At 51.2% G+C, this 27,473-nt stretch overlaps 1 protein-coding gene across 4 annotated transcripts; it reads left to right on the plus strand.

Annotated features, from left to right (window-relative positions):
- The first annotated feature begins 206 nt into the window (after positions 1–206).
- On the plus strand, positions 207–27,132 carry ZMAT5 (zinc finger matrin-type 5). Of its 4 annotated transcripts, none has more exons than XM_015083660.3 (6): positions 207–348; positions 12,457–12,605; positions 18,058–18,120; positions 19,487–19,567; positions 21,319–21,430; positions 26,710–27,132. In XM_015083660.3, the coding sequence occupies exons 2-6, from the start codon at positions 12,479–12,481 to the stop codon at positions 26,837–26,839; spliced, it is 513 nt and encodes a 170-aa protein (XP_014939146.1). In that variant the 5' UTR covers positions 207–348; positions 12,457–12,478; the 3' UTR covers positions 26,840–27,132. The 4 variants fall into 4 exon arrangements, with proteins under 4 accessions (XP_014939146.1, XP_014939148.1, XP_014939147.1 ...); XM_015083662.3 differs by having other exon boundaries at positions 289–363; XM_015083661.3 differs by lacking the exon at positions 207–348 and adding an exon at positions 373–507.
- Positions 27,133–27,473: the final 341 nt, after the last annotated feature.

Consider the following 27,473-nt stretch of genomic DNA (forward strand, 5'->3'; position numbering starts at 1 on the left):
CTGAATCTCAGTGCTTGTCGTTTTGAACAACAGAGGTAAGTGATGGCTTGCGGGGGAGAAAAGTCTCACAGGATTCAGATTAGGACAGCCCAAATAGTGCGGTAAGATTTTTTTACCCATTTTTTTCTCTTCAATAATCTCTTGCTGATTGAATACCTCGAACTACAACACCCAGAAGCTTTCGCGCTTCCGTTACCTCTCCCTCCACCTGCCGTGTCTCAGCTATGATTCCCAAAGGTTTCTGGGAAGGGCAGGCTCAAGGAAGGACTACGAATCCCAGCAAGCAGTTCGAGACTCGAAGTCAGAGGAGGAGGAGGAGCTCGGAGCCGTCGGGCCCTGCGGAGCCAGGTACCCTCTTTGGCAGTACGTCGAGGGGCGAGTCTTAAGTCTTCTTTACCCCACGGGAGGACGTGGGCTCTTCTTTCTAAGTCCCTGCCCTCCGCAGTGGGCCGCACCACTTAACGGAATGGGGAGTGAATAAAAGGGCCAGAGGGCTTCGCTGCCCAGGTACTTGGCTCATCTCAGTCTGTCACCTTTGTTAGCCCCGTGTCTAGGCCTAGAGTTGGAGTCCTTGGCAAAAGTTGGGTCCTGGGGCTTGGATTCCTTTACCCGGCCTCCGGGGAAGGGGCGGTTATGCATATGCTTCCTGTTCCCCTCAAGCCCGGTAGAACCCTGGCCTGGAAAGGGGAGGTATGGAGACCACTTATTACTTCTTGGGAATAGAAATAGCAGGGGCTTTGGAGTGCCCTTCGACTGATGTTTTGTGAGCGCTGCCCTAGGCCATGTGCCGGAGACTTAACGGGTGAATAAGTCCCTGCTCTCGTGGAGGGCTTGTGTGTGGACAGATGGGGAGGTGCGGTAACCACAAACAAGTAATACTTTAAAAAGCAAAAGACAGGTTGATTGAGGAGAGTCTGGTGGTACTATTTTAACCAGGGTGCCTAGGGTGACACTTAACCAGGGACCTGAATGAATAGAAGTCCCATCAAACAGGAAAAGGCTGGTGCGAAGGACTTGAGGCTGCAGCAGTCCTGGAGTACTTGAGGGAAAGCAGTAGGGCGGACTGTGAAGAGGTGGGCTTCGGTCAGCTCATATGTGTCCTTCTAACCCATAGTAAGGAGTCTTATTTCTCTTTCTAATTGCTCTAGGAAGCCACTGAAGGGTTTTAAGCTGGGATGTGACTTGATCCAATTTACATTTTAATGTCATCATTCTGGCTGCTCTTTGGAGAGCACATAGAAGAGGGGAAGTTATCGGGTTGGGTCAGTTGGGACAGGATGGTAATTTGGGATATGGATTAGAGTAATGATCAGATCTGGGATGTATTTTGGGAGGTAGGACAGACAGAACAAGCTTTCAGATGCATGTAGGGGCTGCAGGAAAGAGGAATGGAGAATGACATCTCTTAAATTTTGATCTCAACAACTTAAAATCCACAAGGATGACCTTAAATTCTCTTTGGCCATGTCTGGTTTGAGCTGCCCCTTAGTGGAGATGCCAGGAGGCCAAAGGGGATTTGGATCTGAGTTCAAAGGAGAGGCCTAAGCATCGGCATCAGCAGAGGTACTGAAAACCAGGGATTAGAGGCCTGGGTCTGCCTCTGACTTGGAAAAGTAACAGGAATGCCTCACTGGGTATTGGGAAGAAAAACGCGAAAAGCTCCATAGCATGATGAATTAACCTTAATTAGGGTTATTTTCTATTTGAAAAGCATCCTGGTTGCTCCTTGGGGTGGAAAGTTGTGAAGCTTCTAGGAAAGAGTACTTATGTCTTGCTAACAACAAATCTGGCTGGTGGGAAGTTCAGGGGATGGAAGGATTATTTTAAGTGGAATGGGTAGGAAAGACAACAGGGAGTTAAGGTGTGGCTTGTTTTAATTTAATTTACTTTAATTTTATTTTATTGTCTTTTTAGTTAATTCTCATTTTGGAGCAACAGTTTTGAAATACTTAATTTTCTTTAAGCCATTTACTTCAACTTAGAAATTATTTTATACATAACTATAGAAAAATAAGAAAAATGACCTTCACTTTTCCTTTGATGTTTGAACTCAAGTTGAACTGAATTCCTTAAATTCCTTCAAACAGCCCTTTTAACAGCTTAATTACATTCCCTTACACATTTATTTCACTTGTAAATTTAATATGTTTGATTTCCTCTTTAAGTACTTCAGATATATAGCCTAACAAGTATAATTTCCCAAGAATTTCCAAAACATTACCAGAAAATCTAATAAATTAAGCTTACAAACATAATGAATTTCAAGTTCTTATAAACAGTTCAATACTTTTAACAGACTTAGATTCTTTTATGTCACTGGTTCTCAGTCTGGGAAGCTAAAAAAAAAAAATTCAGGTGCCATGTCCGACAAGAAATTAACATATGGGGGGCACCCTTAGTAGCTTTCACAGCACTCCAGCTGATTCTAATATACAGCCAGTGTTTCCAACCATTGCTAACCTCTCAATTTGAAATCAGAAATCTAATATCAATTACCTAACTATATATTTTAACTTCTTTATTTTTTTAAGTTTTATTTATTTTTGAGGGAGAGAGACAGACACACACACACAAGTCAGGGAGGCAACAGAGAGAGAGAGAGAGAGAGAGGAGTGAGAGAGAATCCCAAGCAGACTCCACACTGCCAATGACTGAGCTGGCCAGGTGCCCCAGTATATTTCTCAATTCTTGACTTCTGTATGTTAAGTTGGAATTGCATTGTTTTTCTGTCATATACTCAACATGTCTAGCTCTTTTCAATGTTATAGATATTTTTACTTTTTTTATTAAAAAAAATTTTTGTAGTGTTTATTTTATTTATTTTGAGAGAGAGAGAACAAGCGAGCAGGGGACGGGCAGAGAGAGAAGGAAAGAGAGGATCCCAAGCAGGCTCTGGACTGTCAGTGCAGAGCCTGATGCAGGGCTCGAACCCATGAACTGTGAGATCATGACCCAAGCTGAAATCAAGAGTCCAAATGCTTAATGGTCTAAGCCACCCAGGCGCCCCAATGTTATAGATACTTTTAAATACCAAGTATACACTGATTATTACTAAGCCTAGGTCAGGAACAGTGAGTTTGATTTATTTTATTAATTTATTTTATTATTTATTTATTTATTATTTTATATTTATTTATTTATAAATTTATTTATTTATTTTTATTTATTTATTTTACACAGTTTGATTTATTTTACTACCTCTATTTTAAATTCTAAACTTATCTGGAGCGTGACAGGATACTTAGCTAGTAAGAAAACAGCTTTATCTATCCTGATGAATTGTGTTTAGCATTCCAATCATGTTGGGTTTACCATTTTAGTGAGCTGAGGTTATTTTTATAATCAGACCGATTTCTGACTGGGACAAGAATCCAGGGATTGTGTCTACTCAGAGTGACTGTCCCCAGCAGAGGCTGCCTTTGGAATGCAGGGAATAGAGAGGTCGATGAGCTGGAGAAGCTTGTTCCCCCAGGCTTTGTTTCTTTTTTTTCTTTAAGTTTTGTTTGTTTGTTTTGAGAGAGAGAAAGAGAGAGTGAGAGAGAGAGAGCACATATGCACATAAGGGGGGAAGGGGGTGGGGGAGGTGGGGGCAGAGAGAGAAATCCGAAGCAGGCTCCGCACTGTCAGCATGGATCCCAATGCGGGGCTCAATCTTAGGAACTTTGACATCATGACCTGAGCTGAAATCAGGAGTCATCAAATGCTCAACCGACTGAGTCACCCAGGTGCTCCCCTTCTAGGCTTTGTTTCTTAGGGGGTACTAGACTCGCTGATTAAAATGCAGATTTCTGGGGGTGCCTGGGTGGCTCAGTCAGTTAAGCGTCCGACTTTGGCCCAGGCTATGATCTCACGGTTTGTGAGTTCAAGCCCCGCATCAGGCTCTGTGCTGACAGCTCAGAGACTGGAGCCTGTTTCGGATTTTGTGTCTCCTCTCTCTCTGCCCCTCCCCAACTTGTGCTCTGTCTCTCTCTGTCTCTCAAAAAATAAATAAATGTAAAAAAAATTTTTTTTTAATTAAAAAAATAAAATGCAGATTTCTGGGCCCCTCTCCAGATCTGCTGAGTCTGAAATCCTGGAGATCTGACAGAGGAGACTTCATTTGTATTAAGCTCCGCACCAGGAGCCATGGAAAATCTTGAGCAGGAGTCCTTTTAAGAGGGTTAATCTGATGCTGCCCAGGGTGGGGTGAACTGAAGAGGCTGGATCAGGTACTAGGAGGTGAGAATGGACTTGGGCAGCAGTGATGGTGGTGACAGGACCAGCCTGGGGGCAGAAGAAGAGGGAGGCAGAGGCAGTTCTGAGTCTGCGTTTCTGGTTCAGAAGCCTCATTCATACTATTTTTACCTTTCCTATTTGGAAGCTCTGGCCTCCTGGGACCTGTAACTATCTGATGAGAAACTGTGTCTCCAGCCTACAGCTCCCTGGAGCCCAGATTCTGGTTTAACCAGCCTGTGCTGGGCCAGGTTTGCTTGGAATCAGAATGCCTTCAGCCTTCAGCCAGGGACTGAGGGTAAGATCTACTGTAGATCTTTTTTTTTTTTAATGCTTATTTATTTATTTTTGAGAGAGAGAGAGAGAGGGAGGCCAGGAATCCCAAGCAGACCCCCTGCTCTTAGCACAGAGCCTGCCTGATGCAGGACTCCATCTCACGAACCGTGAGATCATGCATGACCTTAGCCTAAATCAAGAGTTGGACACTCAAACGGAATTTTTTGAGAAAATTTAACAGTACACACTAAATGTAGAAACTTAGAAAAATAGAAAAACACAAAGCAGGAAAAAAAATTCTGCACATAATCCTTTTATCCAGATATAACCACAATAAATATTTTGTGTCTGCTCGTGTGTGTGTGTGTGTGTGTGTGTGTGTGTGTGTGTGTGTGTGTGTGTTGGGGTAAGAGGTAAAAAAAATGGTATCATATTGGACAAACTGTTGTGATAATGAGCGATTTTTTATTTAGCTATATGGAGTGAACATTTGTCCATGCGAGGGAATAGTCTCCTTTGACTTGGTTTTTTTTCCTCTGACTTGATTTTTAATGGCTGTGTGGTAGTGCATTGAACAGATGTGGCTCATACCCTACTCTTGATGGTTGCCAGCTATGGGATCCCTCTGTCCATTTTTTGTTTTGTTTTGTTTTGTTTTGTTTTGTTTTGGTTTGTTTTGTTTTGTTTTTAGGGTAAGATGAGGATAACAGGCTTTGTGCATCATGTCATTGAACCCCCAGTTTCCCTATCGGGGAAACTGAGCAGCATACATGCGCATAGTAAGCAATGAACTGTCAGCTGTTCTTACTGTTGGACATTTAGATTTCACTTTTAGGGCAAACTACACTGCAGTGGCCATTTTGGTACCTAGATCTTTGAGATCATCTCTGATCATTTGCTTGGAGGAATTACCTGTTGGATGTAGGTGCCCTCCTTGGTGCCCTCTGGCACACAGCTTCTTACCTACTGCTGTTACTAGGGGCACATCTGTTGGCCATCCCAGCATGTACTCAGTACACTGTCTTGTGAGAGCAGGGACTCTGTGTTGTGAGATGTGAACCTCAGTCTGGCAGAGAAGAAATGTTTGGTTAGTGAATAAATGGCAGAAAAGGGAACCAGAGAACTCGAGGGTTATGCCTGTGTCAGGAGATTGGCTCCTTTGACTCCACTCAGGATATTTTGGGACATGGGGCACTTTATGCCTGTGGTCTTCACATATTTTAAAGTAATTTAGTTTTTTCATTTGTTTATTTCACTGTATTAGTTAGCTATTGCTGCATAACAGATTACCCCAAAACTTAACAACCTAACACAATAAATATCTCATACAGTTAGTTTCTCAGGATCAAGAATTTGGGGGGCGCCTGGGTGGCTCAGTCAGTTAAGCATCTGACTCTTGATTTCAGCTCAGGTCATGGTCTCGCAGTTCATGGGTTTGAGCCCCACATCGAGCTCTGCACTAACAGCACAACTTGTTGGGATTCTCTCTCTCTTCTCTCTTTCTCTGCCCCTCCCCCTGCACGTGCTGTCTCTCCTTCAGAATGAATAAATGAATAAACTTTAAAAAAAGTTATTAAATAAAAGAATTTGGGAGTGCAGGTGCAGCTGGCTGACTCATTCGGAGGAGCAAGTGACTCTTGATCTCAGGGTTGTGAGTTCAAGCCCACACTGGGGGTATATAGCTTACTTAAAAAAAAAAAAAAGGAATCATATTTTAAAAAGAAAGAATTTGGGACTGGTTTAGCTGGGTAGTTCTGGCTCAGAGCTCCCACTAAGTGGCAGTCAAGCTATCTGCACTCATCTGAAGGCTTGACTGGGCTGGAGGATCCACTTCTAAGCTTACTCACATGGCTGTCAGCAGAAGGTCTTAGTTCCTTACCACATGGGCCTCCGCGGGGGGGTTGTTCACAATATGGCAGCTGGCTTCCCCCAGAGTAAGTGATCAGAGAAAGAGGCACCAGGATGGAAGGCATATTGTCTTACACCTGATTTTGGAAGTAAATACCATCTTGTCTATTCTCTTAGTGACACAGACCAATCCTGATAAGATTGGGAGTGAACAACACAAAGTGCAAACCCCAGGAGATGGGGGCCACCGAGGCTGGCTGCCACATCTACAAATGTGTATTGAGCACCATTGACATGCCACTAAGCACCTAGTAACCATGATTTAATCCTCATAGTAATCTTATAGAATCATATTATTACTCCTGTCAACCGGATGAGGCCCAGAGTGAGTAGTTGAATGATTGGCACGGATAGTCTGTGTGACTTTGGGCAAGCTCTCGCCCTCTCTGTTCTTCAGTCCATCATCTACCTTAGACCAGCATTTCTCTGAGCATGGTCTGTGGACTACACATCAGAGCTGCCTTAGATCCTGGTCCTGGCCCAGACCTGCCAAGTTAGAAATTGTTGTGGGTGGGGCCACCACTGCCATATAGTGCCGGAGGTATGATGATTTATGCACCTTACCCCAGGGGGTGGAACACATAAACGAGGTCAGGATAAGAGAGGTGTATGGTTGCTACTAAGCACTGAGGGGTCTGAGAAAGACCCCTAACATAATGGGGCTCCTATCAGGGAAGACATCTGGATCTCTCTGGCACTTCTGTTGGAGTTGGGTTCTGAGTGGGTAGTCTGTGGGCCACCCCCACAGGCAGCTCTGATGCCATCGACTCCAGACGGCAGGCATATGTGGCACTGGGACATTGCTGTGCTCCTAGTGGGCGTGTGATAAAGCTGTCCTCTGGCTGCTGTTTATTGTTTACCTGGGGTCTGGCGGTGCCATAATTAGAAGAAATGACAGGTGAGCTTGAGGGCAGCATGTGGTGAGCACAAGTCCTAGATAATTATTACAGTGCGCATCCCAGCCCTTGGCTACGGCCGAGCTGTTGGCTTATTTTAGCCTTGTGCCAAAGACAGCTCTGTACCTGAGACACACACAATGAAAGAAACCAAGAATATCAATGAAGCACAAATGTCTGCCCCATGACAGCCTCACAGCAGAGCAGTGGGCTGGGAAGAGAGAGGGTTCGGGGCTCCACCAGACCCCAGGGGGATTGCTGGCTCTGGCTCTCCACGCCTTGGCTGTGGGGTGTCAGCACATGGCTTCACGGCGTCATGGTGAGGTCTCCCCAAGAGGGTGTGTGGGGTTCCTCAGCGCCGCTGGCCCTCCCGTAGCACTCAGGTTGATGAGAAATTGTTATCAGTGTCTCTCCCAGTCTTGGCTCAGAGCAAATTGGGAGTATTTCTGAATGTGTGTCCTCATCTGTGAAATGGACACCTTGATGTCATCTGTTGAGCATGAAATAAGAGAATGAAAGCCAAGTGCCTAGCATGCAGGAATGTGATGCTATCTTCCCTCACCCCATCCCACCCCCATTCTCTTTTCTTCGCTCTGCCCACAGTGTCTCCACTAGTAGGTAATCTTTTCCTTGAGCCCAGAAGACTGAAGTCAGGCACCACAGGATGGCCAGGTGTGCTTTAAGTCAGCAGAGCAGGGCTCTCTGTTGGAGACAGAAGTTCTGCGGGGAGGGCAGTGGTGGCAGCGAGAGATCTGTTTTGGGGACCTAATGTGTCCTTTTTCTGTATCCCTCCTCGTCCTGGTCCCTAGATCCAAACTTGAGGAGAAGAGGGTCTGGGAACTGTAGGTGAACAGAGGGTGATAGGCCTCGGATTCTGCAGGCTGCTCCTTGGCTCATTCTGCAAGCAATTGTGTGTGCGAGGCCCTGTTCTGGGTGCTGGGGTGCAGCAGGACAGACCGAACTCTCTGCCCTCAGGGAGCCTGTATTCTAGTGGGGAGGCAGGCACACGTGACAGTAAGTCAGCATGTGAGGGGAGACGAGCTGTGGAAAACAGCAAGTTGTAAGGGGGGCGGAAGTACCTGCGGCTGCCACTTTGGCTGCAGTTTTCGATCTGGTGGTCAAGGTAGGCTCACCAGGAGAGCAAGGGAGTGAGCCGCCTGGGTGGTCATAGTACCAGCAGTCACAGTCTCCATTCTTTGAGCACTAACTATATGGTAGGCATCCTTATATGCTCCTGCCTTGGTCAATCCAGTGTAGCAGTGGGGTCCCTATTTTATAGCTGAGGATATATGCAGGAAGATGAAGTAACTTTCTCGAGGTCGCCTAGCTGATCAGTGGCAGAGCTGGGATTCAAACCCACACCTGTGGGCTGTCCCACTAGCCTTGCCTGCTGCCCCTTGGCCATGAGGAGCCATCTTGTCACCTGGTGAAGCCCCCGGGAGCCAGCAGATGCTGTTGCAAACATGGACCTGGTCCCTGAGAGTGGGCCGGTGGCACAGCCTGTGGGGTAGAGCTGGATGGTTTTGTACTGCAGGCAGGGCCCTGCTCTCATGCTGCCGAGTGCGGCAGCCTCAGAGGATGAGGATGAATCACGGCGGAGAGGGCCAGCTTAGTCAGCACCCCATGCTGGTGTCTGGGCGCCATCAGAGGTGTCCAGCTGTCTCCACCCCCCTTCCCTGACCTCCCACTCGGGGCTGCCAAGTGTGGTGGTGCAGGCTGTGCCTTGTGCAAGGACACCTGGCTGAAGGGTGAGTCGCAGTGAAATACGCTCTGTTTGCCAAGTTGCCAAACACGCTCTGGCAGGGCACTGTATCTGTTTAGAGGATTCTGTGCCTGCACCTTTTCAAGGTGTTCCAAGGTACTAAAGAGGGACGCCGTTGGGTCAGGAGCTCCAGAAGTTCACACCTGGCTGATGCCTGGGCAAGGTCACCTTGCTGAAGCCCAGCTCCTGCCCAGGAACAGGGCCTCTGCCTCTGTGGGGACAGGCTTGTTAGGTAGGTGGGAAGCACTGGCTCCCCTGGAGCTGGTCTGCCTCTAGGTGTCTAGATGTCTCAAGACATACAGGTTTAAATCCAGATGCCACTGCTTTCTAATTCTGTGAATTCTGTCACCTAGCAGAGCTGGGACTAGAGTGCAGGATCCACTGACCCGTGCTGGACAGCCAAGCACTTCCTCTGTGCCAGATGCAGGGTGGGCAGGGGAAGGAAGGCATGGGTGGACAGCACTGCCTCTGTGGCTCTCCTCCATGATTTGTGCATGTGGGAGAGAAGGGGAAATGTGAACACACACACACGTACCCGTAGAAACAGTCCACTCCTGAGGGGCTCATCATTAGACTTCAGGGAGGCTTTCCTAGCAGGTGCAAGTACGGGCACTGTGAGACCGGTTCTGCCTTTCCCGGAAGTGTGACCTGGGACACCCCACAGCACCTCTCTGAGCCTCAATCGTCTCTTTCACAAATGCGATTATAATACATACCATTTAGACTTTGAAGGGGCCATATGGTCCCAGGGATACAGTGAATGATTAATAAAGGAGAGCTGTCAGTAGTATGATTTTATGGGGAGGAGACTTTTCTAAGTGATTAGGAGTGTGGGCTCTAGATCCATCCTACTTGGATTCTAAACCCAGCTTGGGGTTACTGGGTGGCTCAGCTGATTAAGCGTCCGACTCTTGGTTTTAGCTCAGGTCATGATCTCATGGTTTCGTGCGTTCGAGCCCCGTGTCGGGCTCCGCTGACAGTGTAGAGCCTGTTTGGGATTCTCTCTCTGCCCCTCCCTCACTTGTGTGCCTGTCTCTCAAAATAAATAAATAAACTTTAAAAAATAAATAAACCCAGCTTGGCTGCTTTCCAGTATTGTGACCTTGGCTAGGTCACTTCACTTCTTGGAGCCTCAGTGCCATCATCTGAAAAAGTGTAATGGGTCCTACCTTACAGTTTGTCCTGTGCACTAAATGAGATGATGCATTATAAAGCTTTCAGCCTAGTGCCAGCCCGTGGTAGGTGCTCAATAAATCAAATAGTAGGTAACTTTTATTGAGCACTTGCTCAGTGCTGGACATTATTAGTGTCATTTGTATTTCTATTACTCTTTTATTAACAATTCATTTGCATTAGCAAACGTCTGTGTCCTGCTCCCAAGCAATCAGCTAACCTGTCAGACCCCTGCCTCACATTCCTGCAGTGAAAGTAGAGGCCTAGAGAGGTCCAAGGTCACACAACTGGCTTCTCAGTGCCCTGCATGATTTTGTCCAGCTAAGTCTGCTGCAGAGCCACCGTTCCATCTCAGTTTCCCGGAGGGACACCTCCCCACCCCATTACTCTCCAGAGCCAACAGCTCCTCAGAGCTTCAAGCTTCGTGAATGGCTTGGTTAAGCACTCGGCCGTTAAACGTTCATCTCTTACAATTTCAATCCAATTCCTATAAGTTTATTGGCAAGACGGGGTGTATTAGAGCTGCCAAATTTAATATATCAAGTCCGTGTGTCTGGGATGCGGTTTCTCAGCCGTAATAGGAGAAGAGAGGTTTTATACGTTTTCATTTTGAATGACTGTCTGTTCCTGATCCCATTACAGCCCTTGACTTAATGGCTGCTGTCCCTGTCAGCCACAGGAACAGCCTTCTCCATCGACCCACCTGGCTGCCTGGACAGTCCAGGGGCTTGTTTGTCTCTGTCTCTCTCCCTCTTCTCTTCTTCCCAAGATACATGCCCCCAATCCATCTGCCCTGTGGTCAGGTCCCAGCTGTATCTTTAATTTGCCAAGTCCTGGGAGTTGGCTGTGGGCTGCTTGGGGAAGTCACTCTCCTTCTTCCTCTGGCACTCAGGAACCTGCTCTGGGAAATGAGAAATCTGACTATAGGACCTGAAGGGCAAGGGGCTGGTCTGGGCTCAGCCTTTGTGATCCCACTTGACAGCCCAGAGTGGACCCATTCATCCTCTGGTCTTTCGGCAGCAAACTGGGGGACCAGGGCCAAGGGCTGGCTCTGACACTCATAGATTTGCCTCCTGCCTATGGCTGTGGGTCTCCCGGGTCAGGTGTGGCAGCTGTGGTCACTATGGCTGAGGGGTCTTCAGTCTTAAGGCTGAAACATTCTCATGTCCCTCTCTGATTGACCTGCCCTCTGAGAGTTTAGCTAATCTCTTGGGAAGCTGTTTGCATTTCTGCCTGAGCTCTCTGGCTTCTGTAAGCTTTGAGCTGGCTGTGGAAGTGAGGATACCCAGCAGTGGGATTTTAGGGCACTTGGCTTCACCTTCTGCTTACCAGCTGTGTGACCTTGGACAGATCACTTCCTTTCTCTGAACCTCAGTTGTCCCATAAGGAATATGGGAATTAATCCACTTATTCCTCAACTATTGGTTGCCTACTCTGTACTGTGCACCACTTTGGGTACTGGGGCTCAGCAGTGAACAAAACAAAGATATCCCTGCCCGCTTGGATTTATATTTCTGTTGGGAGAAAAAGATAATAAACATAACAAGTAACTTATTACTTCAAAGGTGATAAAAATGAAGCAGGGAATGGGGAAAGCTAAGTAGAGTGTTCTGCAATTTTAAATAAAGCTGTCACAGGAGATTACTGAGAAGACAGTATTAGAGTGAAGGTTGAAGAAATCAAGTGAGCAAGGAAGGAATCTGAGGAAGAGCATCCAGGCAGAGGGACCAGCAGGTGCGAGAGGTGGCGGAGTGCCTGGAGTGTGGGAGGGGAGGAGCAGAGATGAGGCTGATGTGGCCAGATTGGAGGAGAGGGGAGAGAGGAAGCCAGAGTGGAGTAGGGGCAGGGGCAGTGGCCAGAGGGTATAAGGTGTGGTTCTCCCACGCAGCTGCATATGAGAACTCCCTGGGGAGTTTTACAAACGTGCCTGATGCCTGGGTCTCCCCCTCTCCCCGCGCTGAGGTTCCACTGTCCCTGGCCTGGGCATCAGATTTCTTAAAAGATCCCCCTGAAATGAGGCCTTCTCAACCCGTAATCAGTAATCATTACAGTAATGATTGGCCTGTGTGGTTCCTCATGGGCTGTCCTGGGGTTGAAAATGAGGGTTTGTGTATATAGAGCCTTCCTCACACTGGCCCTGAGGGAGTGCTGGTTTGGTGTGGTGCACTTTGGGCCTTAGTGTGTGGTGTTTCCTCCATACTCCTGACTGAGTGCTTTGTGGCTTCCCAGGCAGTATCTGGCGGAGGTGGCCATGGGGAAGCATTACTTCTGTGACTACTGCAACCGCTCCTTCCAGGACAACCTCCACAACCGCAAGAAGCACCTGAATGGGCTACAGCACCTCAAGGCCAAGAAGGTCTGGTATGACATGTTTCGAGGTGAGTGGCAACTGACCGGGCAGCTGGGCCAATGGAGGCCAGCTCTCAGATCTTTCCGGTTGTCAGACAAGGAAGTACCGTGTGCCAGTGACAGTCTCCACAGCCTAGGTTGGCTGTTTGAATGGCAAAAGAGAGGAGTTTGGGCCCCTAGGGGCAGATGGGCCCTCCAAGGGGCAGTCTGGAATGTGAGCTCCTTCCCCCAGTAATCTTGACTGAGGGCTCCAGTCTGCCAGCCTCTGGGGATACTGTGGCCAGGAAGGAGGCTGTTTCAAGGAGGTGATGTTTGAGCCAACGGCTGGAAAGATAGGGAAAAGCCAGCCACAAAGCCACACCATTTTGGGCAGAGGGCATGCAGAAGCAGGTGGCCAAGAGCAAAGCACCAGGTGCTCTTGGTGCAGAGGAGAGGGGATATGGCTAAACACAGGGGGAGAGGAGGGTGGTAGGGACTGAGGCTGGTGACAGGGCAGGGACCAGATTGTGCCGGCCTGTGGAGGCCACAGTAGGAAGGGTGGTTTGTCCCTAGGGCAAAGGTGGAGGGCAGCCTTTGAAGGGCACCAGGCAGTGGCTGACATGACCAGACCTACAGTTGACAATGATGACTGTCTGCTGCGTGGGGTGCAGTAAATAGCTGTTGAATGACTGGCTGACTGGATGAATAATCGGCTGCCGGAGCCAGGGCTTTTCCGGGAAAGGCTTCTTAGAGCAGGTGCTACCAAAGCAAATGAGCTCAGGCCATAAGCACCTAGCACAGGGCCTGGCACCTTCGAGGTGCTCACTTCAGGGAAGCTGCTGCTGCTGCTGCTGCTCTACTGTCATCAGAACAGACAGGGAGCTTGGCAGTGGGGTGGAGGTGGGCCAGGAGCTTCTAGAATGAGCTGGGGCAGGGCTGATGCTTCATTATTTGGGGAGCAGGATTCCCAGAGCGGAAGGAAGGAGATGAGTCTCAGCAGTTGAGAAGGGAGAAGTGGAGACAAGGTTTCCTGGTCTGAGACTCAGAATTTACAAGAAGGGAGTGAGCATTTATGGAGTGCCTGCTGCATGCCAGGTGCCATTTGTGGTTTGTCATTTGCTTTATCAGTAATCCTCTAAGGCAGATCTCCACCCTTCAAGTTAGGATCACCTGGAGACCTTGAATAAAAAACCGCTGGTCACCTGACCCCATCCTCAGAGGCAGGTTTGAGGTGGGGCCTTGGCACATTATTTTCAGATCTCTCAGACTCTCATTTCAGATGAGGAAGCTGAGGCTCAGAGGCTTGGGTGAGAGAGGGTGGCCAGGCTGCTCAGCAGGCCAGGCATGGCTGAGGTCGCAAGGGGCTGGGAGTGGGGGCGGAGGGGAAATCAGCGCCAGAGGTGTCTCCTGGGTGCCTGGGAGGCCTCTGACTCTGGTGTCAGGCAAAGGATCCCTGTGCTCCAAATCCAGTGGGGACTGCTATCTGGCATGGAGCCAGGCTTCAAGATTACCTTGGTGTTTCCTCTTAGCCCCAGATTCTTAGCTGGGAACAGGTGGGACTTTGGGTCTAGGGCTGATTGGCAGAGGCTATTGTATTACATAAAGGAAAGATGAAAGAGTGGGTATCATAAGCCCCTTCGCAGGAGTCCTGTATTCCTAGTGTCTTCTCTCATCCCCAGGCACATTCTGTCCCTTGAACAGCTCTGCAAGGGAGGCTGCGTGGGGGGGGGGGGGGGGGTCCCCACTTAAAGGTGTTGATTTCAAGATCCAGAGTGGTGGATTACTCACCCCGGGGTCCACAAGTTGGCCCATGAGCTCTTTCCACTTGAAGGGGCTTCCCCAGGGCTCCCGCTTACCTGAGCAAACTGCACAGCACAGACTTTGGGGAGGCACGTGACGCCCCAGCCTGGGCTAGGACTCAACATTCACTTAGCTCCCAGTTCCATGGCCTTAGACAAGTCCCCTAATCCCCCAGAGGGGCTAACCATCCTTCTGCCATGGCCAGGACAAATATGAGTCCTGGAGCTAAGCTGATTGGCTGTCAGTCCCAAGGTGTCACTCCCAGTGTGGCCCTAAAGCTGCCATGTGTAAAACGGCCCTAACAACACTACCCACCTCCCAGGGATGTGACAGGGACTCAGTATATTTCATACATGACTGTGTGGCCTGGAAGGGTTCACTCAGTAGGAACAATGTTTATGGGACCACAAAAGGATTGGCCTCAGGCCCTTTATCTCCTGGACTCATCTATTCAGACAGTGCTCAGTGAACACTTAGCATGTTTTCTCCGAGGCAGGCTCTGAAGACTTCCAGGTTAATAAGACAGGACCCCTCTCCTAAGCAGCCTCACTCCCAGTTACAGCAGTGTGTTCTGGGCAGAACCCCTGTCTTGTGCAGGCCTCCATGCCCTGCCCACCTCTCCCTCCAAGCTCCAGCCACCCTGGCCATTGCAGGTACTGTCCTGTCTGTGGGCATGTCTTTCCTGCTATTGTCCTGCCCTCAGCCTAGCCCTTCCATGTCAGAACTCAACTCAGGCAGAGCGTCCTCAGGGATGCCCTCCCCACCCCCTAGGCAAGGTGAGGTCATTTGGCTGAATGCTGGCTGCTCCCGTTTATGTCCCCCACGGCTTAGTGTGACTGTTGAACTGGAAGGGAGGAGCAGGTCTGACTTACTGTCCACTAAATCCCCATCCTGGCATGGTGCCTGGTGCGCAGGACCAGCTCGGTAAATGTTTGTTAGATGAATATCTTAGTGAACGAGCAAACAAACACCAGGCACCAAAGTGGCTGTTAATTTTGGGAGATGAAGCAAGAAGGACCAAGGGGGTCAGATCACAAGGAGCCTTGAATGCTGGGTGGAGGAGCATGCCTTCTTTATGCGGGCCCTGGGCTAGGGTTCTCAGCCCTGGGTGCCCTTCAGAGTCACCAAGGAGCTTTTAACAATTTTCATGCTCTCCCCCTCAGATGAGTTAAAGCAGAACCTGAGAAGGATGGTCCTCAGGATTATTTATTTTATTTTAAGAAGAATTTTATTTTTTTAATGTTTTATTTATTTTTGAGAGAGTACAAGCAGGGGAGAGACAGAGAGAGGGGGACAGAGGATCCTAAGCAGGTTCTGTGCTGACAGCATCACGCCCAACGTGAGACTTGAATTCAAGAACTGCGAGATCATAACTTGAGTAGAAGTTAGACACTTCACTGACTGGGCCACGCAGGTGCCCCAGAGAAGAAACTTTTTTTTTAATGTTTAATTTTGAGAAAGAGAAAGAAAGAGAGAGAGAGAGAGAGAACACGAGCAGGGGAGGGGCAGAGAGAAAGGGGGAAGAGAATCTGAAGCAGGCTCCATGCTGACAGCAGCGAGCCTGATGTGGGGCTCGAACTCACGAACCATGAGATCATGACCTGAGGCAAAGTTGGACACTCAACCAACTGAACCACCCAGGCGCCTCGGAAGAAACTTTTTAAAGTTGTTTATTTATTTATTTTGAGAGAGAGGAAAAGAGACCGTGTGCTCAGGGGAGAGGCAGAGAGAGAGGGAAAGAGAGAATACCAGGCTCTGACAGTGCAGAGCCCTGTTGGGCTCGATCTCACAGACTGTAAGATCATGACCTACGCTGAAGTCAGGAGTTGGACTCTTTACCAACTGAGCCACCCATGCGCCCTGGGATCCATGTATTTTTAATGTTTATTTATTTTTGAGAGAGAGAGACAGACTGTGAGTAGCAGAGGGGCAGAGAGAGGGGGAGACACAGAACCCGAAGCAGGCTTCAGGCTTTGAGCTGTCAGCACAGAGCCCAATGCTGGGCTTAAACCCACGAATGGCGAGATCATGACCTGAGCTGAAGTTGGACACTTAACTGACTGAGCCACCCAGGCACCCAGGATCCACATATTTTAAAAGCTGCCTGATGATTCTCCCATGTGGCTGGGGTCAAGAACCACCAGCCAGAGACTGGGCAGCCTGGAACTTTTCTCCCACAGTGAGTCTCCCAGCCAGGGCGCCCTGGCTAAGATGCAGGCTCAGACCCCCCACTCAGGCTCAGCTGTCCTACCTCTGGGACATGGGGGCAGGACCAGGCAATGTTCACATCAGCTGGGTGAGCTGAGTCCGACAGGCCCAGTGCTGACAGATAGACACCCTCTATCCTGCTGGCCCCACCCAGACCACTCTGCCAGGCCACCCCTGGAGTGAGTCCTTTGATAACCAACTCCTGACCCCAGAGGCCCAACCCTACCAGCTGTCTTGCCCTCAGGAAGAGGAAGGGAGAAGCTCCTATCAGAGTTGGCCCTTACCCAGCCACCAGGAGATCACATGGGAAAGGGCAGGGGCCTTAGAGTCACATGCCAGGGTTAAACCGGGCACTGCCACTTCCTGACTGTGTGCCCTTTCCCCCGTTTGAACTTCAGTTTTTCCCTCTGCAAAATGGGGATGGTAGCACTATGCAGTGGGTTTGTGAGGAGGACATGAAAGAAGAACTGCCACCGTTTGTTGAGCGTCCATGACAGAGGTTCTGAGCCCTGGCTGCATGTTAGTGTCACCTGGGGAGTGTGATGCCGAAGCCACTTCCAGCCCCACATTCCCGGCAATTCTAATGTGCCATGAGGGTTGGGAATCATCGGCCACCTCTGCCAAGTGCTCTGCATCCATTACTTTATTCAATTTTCACAGCAGCCCTACAGGGGAGAATTTTCCTCCCATTTTGCATATGAGGAAACAGAGACTTGGGGAGATTAAGCAGCTTGCCTCTGGACTCGGAAACCCATTGGTCTTTCCTTTACTCCAGCAGCCTCTAGAAAAGACACCAACAGGGAAAGTGCCCAGCCCAGGCCTCCAGGGCAACATCAGGGCCTCTGAGTCAGGGCATCTTCCTGTCTTACTCACAGATTTTGACCGATTGGTTCCTTACCTACAAAGAAGCACACGAAACTTAAACCATAAATATATGATAAAAATAAAGGGGGAAAAGTTGGAGGAAACCAGGGTTAAGGTTCATATCCAGAAAGATTGCTGTGAAGTCCCTTTGAGGCCGGCAGCTGGTCTGGCTCTGAGAGCCCGCAGGTCTCAGGTATAACAAGGGAGCAGAGAGTGACCTGCTGCAGCGTGGCTGTGGAGGGATGCCTGAGCCCCGGGGCTTACTGGTGGGCTACCTGGACACCAGGAATTTTTTTAGTTTTCTATTATTGTAGATTCACAGGAAGTTACAAAGACAGTATGGACAGTGTAGGGTACCAGGATTTTAAAAAACTAAACTGCCCAGGTGATTCCATTGTTTGGTCAAAGCCAGAACCTCAGACCTAAAACTTGGTTCTTGCCTTTGGCTGGGTCTAGGAAGGGTTGAGGTCACCTGAAGCTCAGATGCTTCTGCCCAGCATCCCCACCTGTGGTCATCCCCAACTGTGGTTGTCTCTTTCTACACTCCTCTGTCGATGGGAACTGTTTCCTTTTCTGATCTCGGTGCCTCTGTGCAACTGAAGTCTGAACCCGGCTCCTCTCTCCTCGCAGATGCAGCTGCCATCTTGCTAGATGAACAGAACAAGCGGCCGTGTAGGAAGTTTCTGCTGACAGGTAAAGTGTTCTACTCAGTTCAGGTCCCTCCAGGGACCAGCATGCCCTGTCTGGCCTGCTTGGACCTCTCCGGAGCCTCTCCCCTTCCCCAGCCACTATCCTAAACCCATTTTGTGGTCTCAGTGCATCAGCCAGCTGGTCAGTTGAGACCTTCCCAGGGGTTGTGCCTTAGGACTTCCAGGGCCTAGTCTTCAGCACTTCAGACATAGAATGTGATTTTATCGGCCCACTCAGAACAAGCAAGTGCTGGGAGATTGCGAGTAAATCTAGGAGACACTGATGGGTGTGATTGATTGGCTGATTAAGTTAGTCTGGGAGTCCAACCTCCTGCTCCCACCCTCCCAGCAGGCAGGCCTGGAGACAGATGGTAACAGATCTGAGGAGAAGGTTCAGAATTAGAACCAAGGGCGCTAAGTGTTGATTTGACTGCTCAATACCCAGCTAATAAAGATACATATAGTTCAAAGAGATCAAACAAACAAAAAAAGCCCTCAGTAAACAAAGGAACCAAGTGCAAATGAAAATAAAGGTAGGAAAAATAAGACAGAGCCCAGAGAATGATTAGTTTCCTCCATGCTTGCTTTGAGTTTCTGTATATTTTCTGATTTGGCCCTGAGCTTCCTAGCAGCCAAGGCAAGGAGGGGAACCATGGTGATTAACATGGTATGTAGCACTGGGGAGAGGTACTGCTATCAGCCTAAGGAAGCCAGGTGTATGGCCACACTCCCCTCAGGAGACAGTGCGACCCCTAGGATGGTCACTAGGCCTGCAGATCAGGGCCTTCCCCCACAGACTTCACCTTGACGTGAAAATGCCACTGGTAGGTTATGCTGGCTTAAGAGACCTCCAGTCTGCTGTTATTTTGAGACACATTTTGGTCTGCCGGTTAAGATTTGGAAAGCCACACTGGGCTTTGGTACCTCCTTGGCAAAGCTACCATTAAAGCCTTTCTGGCGAGCATTCCAGCCACTCCTGCAAGCCAGATGGGCAGGTGGGCACCAAGCAGAGGGCACAGCATGTACAGTGGCCTGGATTGGGGAAAGAAAGCATGACTCTTTCAGGGGCCCACCCATGATTTGTTGAGGCTGGGGAACAGGGGTTCGGGGCCAGGGCAGTGGTGACAGTAGAAAGCCTGCAGAGGCTTGTGCAGCCCAATCACAGAGGGCTTCAGGATTTGATTCCCAACAGGCTTGTTCTGGCTGCTTGTGTGGGTGGGGCCAAAGAGATTCCAAGTTTTTCTCTGGAGGTGGAGTTGCTACTCTATAGACTCTAAAGCCTCACACCTAAAACTCTGATGGCCCCTCAGCCCTTGGAGGGAGCTCTTCCAAGTCGTGAGTAACTCTGTCTTCCCTGTCTTCTGTTGCAGGCCAGTGTGACTTTGGCTCCAACTGCAGATTTTCCCACATGTCAGAGAGAGATCTGCAAGAGCTGAGTATCCAGGTGGAGGGTGTGTTTTGGCGGGGTCCCTGGGTTGGAGGGGGGGCGGTCTGCTGGGGGGATGCCAGATCTGAGGCCCAGGAAGCTGCCCAGTGTCTCCCCACCTCCTCCTCTTTTGTGGACACCTTGTGGGATAAGCTGAGAGCTGCCTAGGTGATGGGGTGGAGGTCAGGAACTGCCTCCAAACCGCCCCAGGCATGAGTGGAAAAAGAACAGGGGAACTCCCATTTGTGTTCCTGCTGGGTCTAAAGTGACGTATGGGGCTTCCTGTCCTGGAGCCCTGACGGGAGTGCCTCAGCCTCATCTGGACCCTGCTGGGTGCTTATTTGTGTGTATCATCCCCCCTTCCTTCCATCAGGCAGCACCTGTCTCCAGCCCTTACTCAGCACCAGATCCCCTACCTCATCCTGGGGACAAAGGGATAAAGACGACACCTTCCCCACCCTCAGAATTCTCAGGCCCGGTGGCTCCAGGGAAGAACAAGTGTAGCTTCCCCTGGAAATTGCCACGTCTGTCTTTGGGAAATTCACTTGTCACTTCTCCAGTTAGAGAACAAGGACATTTCCACTGAGATGGTCTATTTCGATCTTCTGATGAAGCCCCCACTGAACAGATAGAGAAACTGAAGCTAGCGTAGGGCAGAAGGCCCTCACGTGAGCCCCCAGCAGGTTAGAGGCCAACTCTAGTCTCCTTGGGTGCTGCTGCTCACTCTTCCATCTGTCCAGGAAGCTTCAGGGCAGCCAGTGAGTGTCCGAGGCAGCCTGGCCTTTGCCCTCGTTCCCAGTGGGACTCCACTCCCCTCTGATCAGTCATACTCTGCGGGCCCTGCCCTGGGGAGCTGATGGCACTGTGGCCACAGCCCTGGCACAAACACAAGGTTTCCAGGAGCTTTCCTAGGGCAGAAGTGAGGCCCCATCGGCCTCGCCAGCGAGTCCTGGCAGTGGTGGTATCTCCAGCTCTTCACTGGCCTAGGCTCTCGGGGAACAGTTGGCCCGTGGCAAGGAAAGCATAGGCCAGTGGGCCTGGAGCTGGAGATGATGCCTGGTGGAGACCCGGATGGGAGAAGCCCCAGCGGGCTGGGAACAGACGAGTGCCCTGTGACCTTGGCACATGACTAACCCTCTTGGAGGCAGTGTCCTGACCTTTTAAATGTGTCTAGGTGTAGAGGCGAAGTGAGATGAAGCGTGTGTGGTGCTAGCCCAGGCCTTGGGCCCCCTCGTTGGTCCATGAGTAGGATTGTTTTCCTCCAGCGCCAGGCCTCATCCCAAGTCCTCCCAGAGACCCTGACCCTTCTCACACCCAGCTTGTTTGAACCATTGGCTCAATTTTAATTCAGTGAGCAAAGGTTCTTACAGGACATTTTATGAAAAGAAAAACCAGGAAAACTGAGGCGCCTTCCCCTGCCCAGGGTCAGAGAGACCTGCAAGGGGCAGAGCCAAGATTCAAACCCAGCTTTGCCCTGTTCTGCAGCCCACGTTGCCTCCCTGATCCCGGGTTTGGGCCCCTTCTGAGGACAGGCTCTCTACATACTTTATCCTGTGTCCAGCTGCAAAAAGCTTGGGAGGCAGCCCGTGTTTTATCTCCACTTGATGAGGAAGCAGAGTGAGGCCCAGAGGAGCAAGCCTAGGAAGGTGGCAGCATGGTGGGGACAGCGCAGCCTGTGCTGCACTCCTCAGGAGGTTCTGACTGCTTTGTGGGAGGGTGGGGTTCAGGAGGGGGTGGATGTGCCCCTCACTTGCCTCTCTCTTCCTATCCCCACAGAAGAGAGGCGGGCCAGGGAGTGGCCATTAGATGTCGTCGAGCTCCCTGAGGGCCATCTGGAAGACTGGTTGGAAAAGAGAGCAAAGCGGTTGAGCTCAGCCCCAAGCAGCAGGTACAGGACCTGTAGGTCCCCTCCTCCTATCCCCTCTGGGAGAGTACCCTAGCCAGCCTGCCCTGACCAGCAGCTGAGCAGTCTCCATGAACCGTCCCAGTCCAGGGACCAGACATGGACGCCCCCAAAGAACTGCCCAAGGGAGGGGCCACACTGGGGCTTTTGGGGACTTGTTTAAAGGTTCTTGTTCCTCGACTTCATCCTCCTGCCTTAGTGGCTCCTCCCTTAATTGGTATCTATGCTGGCTGGTGGGGAGGCAGGTGGCTAAGCTGACTTGACTCAACATCACCAAGTCCATTGTCAGAGGGAGGGGCCTGATTGTGGTTACTGAGGCCCCAGTATGCCAGTCACTGTGCTCTCTTCTCCAGGACCCCAGACCCTGCAGATGGGGAAGTGCGGCTCACAGGAGGGTGTGACTTGCCTAAAGGCACACAGCTGAGAGGCAGAGCTGGGAATGCATAGAGATGTGACTGGCTCACTGCCATTGCCTCACTGCCTCCTTGAGGAGGAGGCTGGGGTGGGTTGGCCCAGCTGCTGCCTGGGTCTGGCACTCAATATGTTCAGAAGTGGGTGGAGCACCCTGAGTCGGGGGCCCTCAGGTGTATGCTGTATGCTGTCCCAGGGCTCCTGGGCTCTCCTACCAGGTGTTGAAGGAGACAGAGGGGAGGAAGGGGGCTAACAGATGTGCTTGTGAGTTGCCTGTGACTTTGTAGTTTTCTGCACTGGGCTGCCTCATTTTGCCTATCTTGCAATGGGGCTTCAGACCCAATTGTCTCTGTGGTGTGGTCTCCTGCAACAGTGGCCTGCCCTGGGCTGAGGGAGCCTGGTTGGACAGTAGGGAGTGAGGCCTTCTCTCTAGGCTCCGCCAGGAGGTGGGGGCTAAGCTTCTTGTCTTCTCTGTGCCCTGATGAAAAGAACTTTTTGTTAAACTATTTTAAAATTAACTTTTAGTTGTTTTTTAAATTTGTTTTAAATCTGTGTTGGTTTTGTCCCCCACCTTAAAACAACATAGTACAGACGTGACTAATTTGTTGGATGGAGTGTGATGTCCCTCCCTTCTGGTCCTGTCTGAGGTGGTTGTGATTTTGGTCAGGGGAGCACCCTGTTTGGGACTGGTCCGGGAATCCATGTCCTGAGCCCCAGGCTCCACCAGCTGATGTGTCAGAGTGCTGGGGCTGGTTGGAGGCACCCAGAGAGCTCCAAGGCCTTCTCCGCTCTTCTACTGCTTGGACCTGGCCACCCATGGGTCTCAGCAATCTGCTCTGACTTGGTGGTCCTCTGTTGGGAGTGAGCACCAGAGGCCTGGGCACCTCCTGAGCATTTCCAAGGGCCCAAGGAGACCCAGTGCCTGGGCTGGCTTGAGCACAGGCATGGGGTAGAGGTAGGTGCCCAGAAGTCCCTCCCTGGGGACAGATGTGTCCCACTGCTGTCCAGTGCAGGAGCCTGTGACCATGAGACTCAGAGGACTGGGGGTTGAGACGGAGAAACTGAGGCTGAATAACGGGCCTAGAGTCTCAGGTAGAGGTGGTGACCACATGATAATTGGGTGTGTTGGTGCTGTGGTGCACCTGGCCTTTGGCCCTGGGCATTTAGGGGGATTGGTGCCCCTAGTTTATGGCTGAGGAATCTCAACCTCTCCAGGAGCTTGTGACTGTCCTGGTCACATACCTGCTATCTCTCAACTGACACTTGAGAGAGAACTTAGGCCTCTCTTGGTCTAGTACCTGGGCTACCTCTGTCACCATGTTTATGGCTGGCCGAGGGGCCCTGTCAGCTGGAGGTTTGGAATGGTAGTGGCAGTAGCCACTGGGATACCACTGGGATAGCAGTAGTGATTTCTGGAACAGAGCCTCCAACTAGGGACCACCCAAGACTCTATGGAGTCTCAACCTTGTCCCTTGTGCCCCTCACCCTCTGGCCACGCAACCTGGCCCCATCCAGAGGACCTGCTTTTCCCAGCCACCACTTGTTCTCTGTGCCCATGTACCTTTCCACCTGCCTCCTGAGGGTTCAGAGCCAAAATGAATTGTTCTGGGTAGAGCAAGCCTGTCTGGCCTTGAGAAAAAGGTTGTTGGAAGGGAAGTGACCATTTATTATTACTTCTGCTATCACTGCTTCGGTCTTTGTAAGCCCTCTTCTGTAGTGTCTCATGAAAAATAATGCCCTTATCCCACAGCCCCTGGCTTTGGGGTCTGTTCCTCCACTCACAGGCCCACCCTACAGGGTCAGGGGGGATGGATTCAAGCCCCCGGGCTGCCTTGTTCTGTTCTCTGAGTCTCTTACCCTGGAGGCAGCCCTGCAGAAAGTTCCCTCTGTGCCTTTCATCCACCCCAGCTTTCCTGACGGCCACAGCAGTCCATCCTGCCTTCCCACCTCTCCTCTGCTCATCCGCTCCATCCTCCACACAACAGCCCCAGCCAGTTTCTAAAACACTCCCTGACCTGGCCCCGACCCCGACCCCTGCACCTTAGAGATTCTGGACTCTGCAGCCCGGCTCAACAGACCCCGGGGAACTTCCCTGCCACCACCCCAGCCCTTGGGGTCACCTTCTCACCTCTCCCATTTGGCCTCTGTCAGTCTCACTGGATGCTTGGCGGCTTCTTGGATGTGGTGGGATTTTCGTGCACCTTGTAAATGCTATTTCATCTGCCTGGAACTGCCTCCCCACTTCTGCCTGGCAAAGTCAGACTCATTCTTTAAGCTTTAGCTAAGACATCCCCCCTGACACGGCCCTGAGCTCACATTGTTGTCATTTGGGCTTGGCGGAGGCTCAGGACATGTTGACTGCATGTGAGCATTTGGGGGAGCAGGGTCCCTGGCCCCGAGGACTATTCCCTAGATGTGTTGTGGGCCCCTTGTGGGGACGAGTCTGATGGTTCCGCTTCTCTGGGTGTCTGTTTTCTCCCCTGAGGCACAGGGTGAAGATGGCTGCCTGGTCCACGTACGTGGGGCCACCCAGACTCGAGGGCCCCAACCCCACAGGCTGAGCAAAGCCTTTGAGGTAAACCAGGCCAACCCTCCTCGTAAGGGGGGTGGAGGCTCTGTGAGGCCCCAGCCTGGCACACTGTGCCACCCCCCTCAGCAGACTGACCCTGAGGGATCTGCCAAGAGCAGACAGTGGCAGGAGGGAGAGGAAGGCCTCAGACACACAGACTAATCCCCCGGCAAGGCCAGTGCTTGTCCCTGTTTTCCATTGTTGGCTCTTCAGATCGTGATTTTATCCCTCTTAATCTCCCTTTTTGCACCCCTCTCTGGGCTGACGCTACTGTTCGGCCCAGGTGCCTCCCTAAGACTCTTTTCTTCTGATCAGAACCATGGCTGGGGAAAAGCAAAAGACAGTTGCTCCTGTCCTTGTGCTGGGGGCAAACAGGCCACTAGAGAGGCCATGAGCAGTCTTGTGCACCTCAGTGTCCCTGCGTTGCAGGGCTGAAGGGGTGTGCCCCAAGGGCTCAGTGGCCCAAGGAATGTGTCTGTGTCTGAGCACACAAAATGGGTACTCTTATCCTGGTGGGAGGCCTCAGGTGCCCAGGAATCTGCCCCATCTTCTAGAGAAGGGTCTGAGGTTCATGGGAAGGGGCTCTCCAGGATCACACCCTCCCCGCGGAGAATTGCAGTCACCTTAACCCTGTGGGAAGTCTGGGGTTGGCTGGCAGCTGGGCTCTCCCTTCTGACAACTGCGGAACCTCCCCCACTCCCACCCTTCTCTGCGGCTGGTGGAGTTTATGAAGTCTCCCCAATGTCATAAATCATCCCGGGAGCTGCTTTCTGCGCTCTCCAGCAGGCAGCAGGCAGCTAAGCAGGGGATTTCCCTGGCCTGAAGTCTTCAAGTCAGCTCTGTAAGGCGGGTCAGGCCCCGAGAGGGGCAGGCTGGGTGGCTGCAGTGAGGCAAACTCCCTGGGCTCCTGACCCCAGCCCCCACTCCGCCTCGGAGGCCTGAGCCCTCTCCAAACCTTTCAGAGGGCCCAGGACTTTCCCTTTCTGCAGAGGGCCGGCCACTGGCTCCGAGCCTGCTGGAGGTGCCAGGGCATCACCTCCACTGAAAGCTGGGTCTGCAGATTGGGGGGCAGTGTCTGGAGCCCACAAATATGTTGCCCATTAGCCCCTAATCCCCTGATCCCAGACTCTGTCACTTGGGCATGTGACTGACTCTGTGTACTTCAGTTACCTCATCCATAAAATGGGGTTCACATGAGGATGCTTGAAGTTTCTCTAGACGTTGGTGTCTGGCCCAGAGTAGTGCCTAGTCAGTAAGAGCACCCAGCATTGCTCTTTGTGGCCTTCTGGGGCCAGGCCTGGCTCTGGGCACAGGGGGCGGGGGGAGGCAGATGGAGCCCAGCCCTACCCCTTGGTCTCTTCCATCTGAGAGCTCCAGTCCCACAAGGGAGACTTGAGCTCCCAGGTGAGTTCAAAGTGCTCCATAGCCCGAGAGGGGCAGTGCAGCCCTGGAGTAGCAGACGGAGTGGGAATTAAGTCCAGAAGCACTGGAATGTGGGACAGTTGGTGGAGGGAAGCTGCCTCCCTTGGGACAGAGTGGCCCCCAGCTGAGCACCCAGGGTGGATGCTTCAGATAGGCCCTGGGTTCCCAGGTGGCCTCCAGGGTGGTGGGCCTTCAGGGGAAGGAGAGTGAGTAGCATGAGAAATGAGGCTTTTAAAAAAAAATTTTAGACAAGTATTTTTTTCTGATTTCAAAGGCTTGCGTGCTTGTAAAACTTTTCTTGAAAAGTATAAAGAAGTAAAAAAATCACCCATAACTACACCACGCAGATAGAACCACTGTTAACATTTTGCTGTGTCTTCCAGGGTTTTTTTTTTTTTATGCATTTATATATGTTATATATCTTTAAACAAAAATAGTATCATGCTATATACATTATTTTATAAGCTGCTTTTTCTCTCTACTCACACAGTACATCATGATACCTTTCCTTATCAGTGCATATAAGTCTGCCTTAAAGTTTATGCAGGCTGCATAGCATTCTCTGCTGTGGACGTGCATGTGTATTTAATCAATCCCCCACAGGTGGACACAGGTTATTTCCATTTCTTGTAGCTCAGTCTCTGCCCACAGCTCTGCTATTTCCTTGGGCTCCTTCCTAGAGGTGAGGTTGCTGGCTCAGAGGGTCTGCATGTTTTTGAGGCTCTGCCTTCCAGATAGGTCATGCAAGCAGCTGACCTTTTCCATAGCTGGGGTCTTAAGGAGGGGGAGCTGGGGGAAGGTGCCCCAGCCTGAGCCTGGGCTGTGCCCCATTCTAATTCTCTGCCTTTCTCCTTCTCTCTAGGGCCGAGCCCATGAGAAACACCATCTTCCAGTACCCCATAGGCTGGCCACCAGTCCAGGAGCTGCCTCCATCCCTGCGGGCACCCCCACCCGGGGGGTGGCCCCTGCAGCCCAGTGTCCAGTGGGGCTGAGCCCCTCATCCTCATCTGACCCCCATCTGGTCAGCGTTTGTGTCAGTCACGAGAAAGATAAGGGCTCATACTGGGGACACCGAGGCCCGCTCCCGCTGCACGCTGTGGAGCCTCTGAAACCATTGGCTTGGCCTGGCTTGACTGAGGCCCCAGAGTCTCCCTACCAGGTACAGCCCTGGTCCTAGCTCTGCTCCAGGCAGTTCCACCCTCCCTCCCTCCCTCATGGGACATCTTGAGAAGATGGGTGAGAAAACTTCCTTCCGGATGTTTATAAAGAAAGTCTTTCACCATGGTGATGTGGCTTCCTCCTTGCCCGGCGCCCTCAGCTCTGTGCCCTGGCCCCTGGTTGGAGGACGGGCAGGACTGGAGTAGGTGACGTCCTCTGCAGGGCGATGAGTGCTTGCTGTCCGTCTCCCTGGAGGGCCGGCAGAGGCTCAGCACAGCTGCGCAGACAGTGCGCCAGTGTGGCTGTGATAAGTGACTCCGGGTGTGGGAGAGGAGCTCGAGGACCCAGTCTGCTGTCCCTGTCCCCATGTCTGCCCATGCTGAGCTGGTGCCCGAACGTGGGGCTTGGTGGGAGCTGTGTCTCTGGCCTAGATGGTGTAGAGAAGTTGGGGGCCCCAGGTGGACAGGC

The sequence above is a fragment of the Acinonyx jubatus genome, chromosome D3 (assembly GCF_027475565.1).
Source record: "Acinonyx jubatus isolate Ajub_Pintada_27869175 chromosome D3, VMU_Ajub_asm_v1.0, whole genome shotgun sequence".
NCBI classification, from domain to species: Eukaryota; Metazoa; Chordata; class Mammalia; order Carnivora; family Felidae; genus Acinonyx; species Acinonyx jubatus.

Excerpts from the sequence above, each read along its gene's own strand:
- ZMAT5 (XM_015083660.3), top strand. The coding sequence starts at position 12,479 with ATGGGGAAGCATTACTTCTGTGACTACTGCAACCGCTCCTTCCAGGAC. Across the intron at positions 12,606-18,057 it reads CTGGTATGACATGTTTCGAG|ATGCAGCTGCCATCTTGCTA; the intron begins GTGAGTGGCAAC and ends CTCTCCTCGCAG. Across the intron at positions 21,431-26,709 it reads AGCTCAGCCCCAAGCAGCAG|GGCCGAGCCCATGAGAAACA; the intron begins GTACAGGACCTG and ends CCTTCTCTCTAG.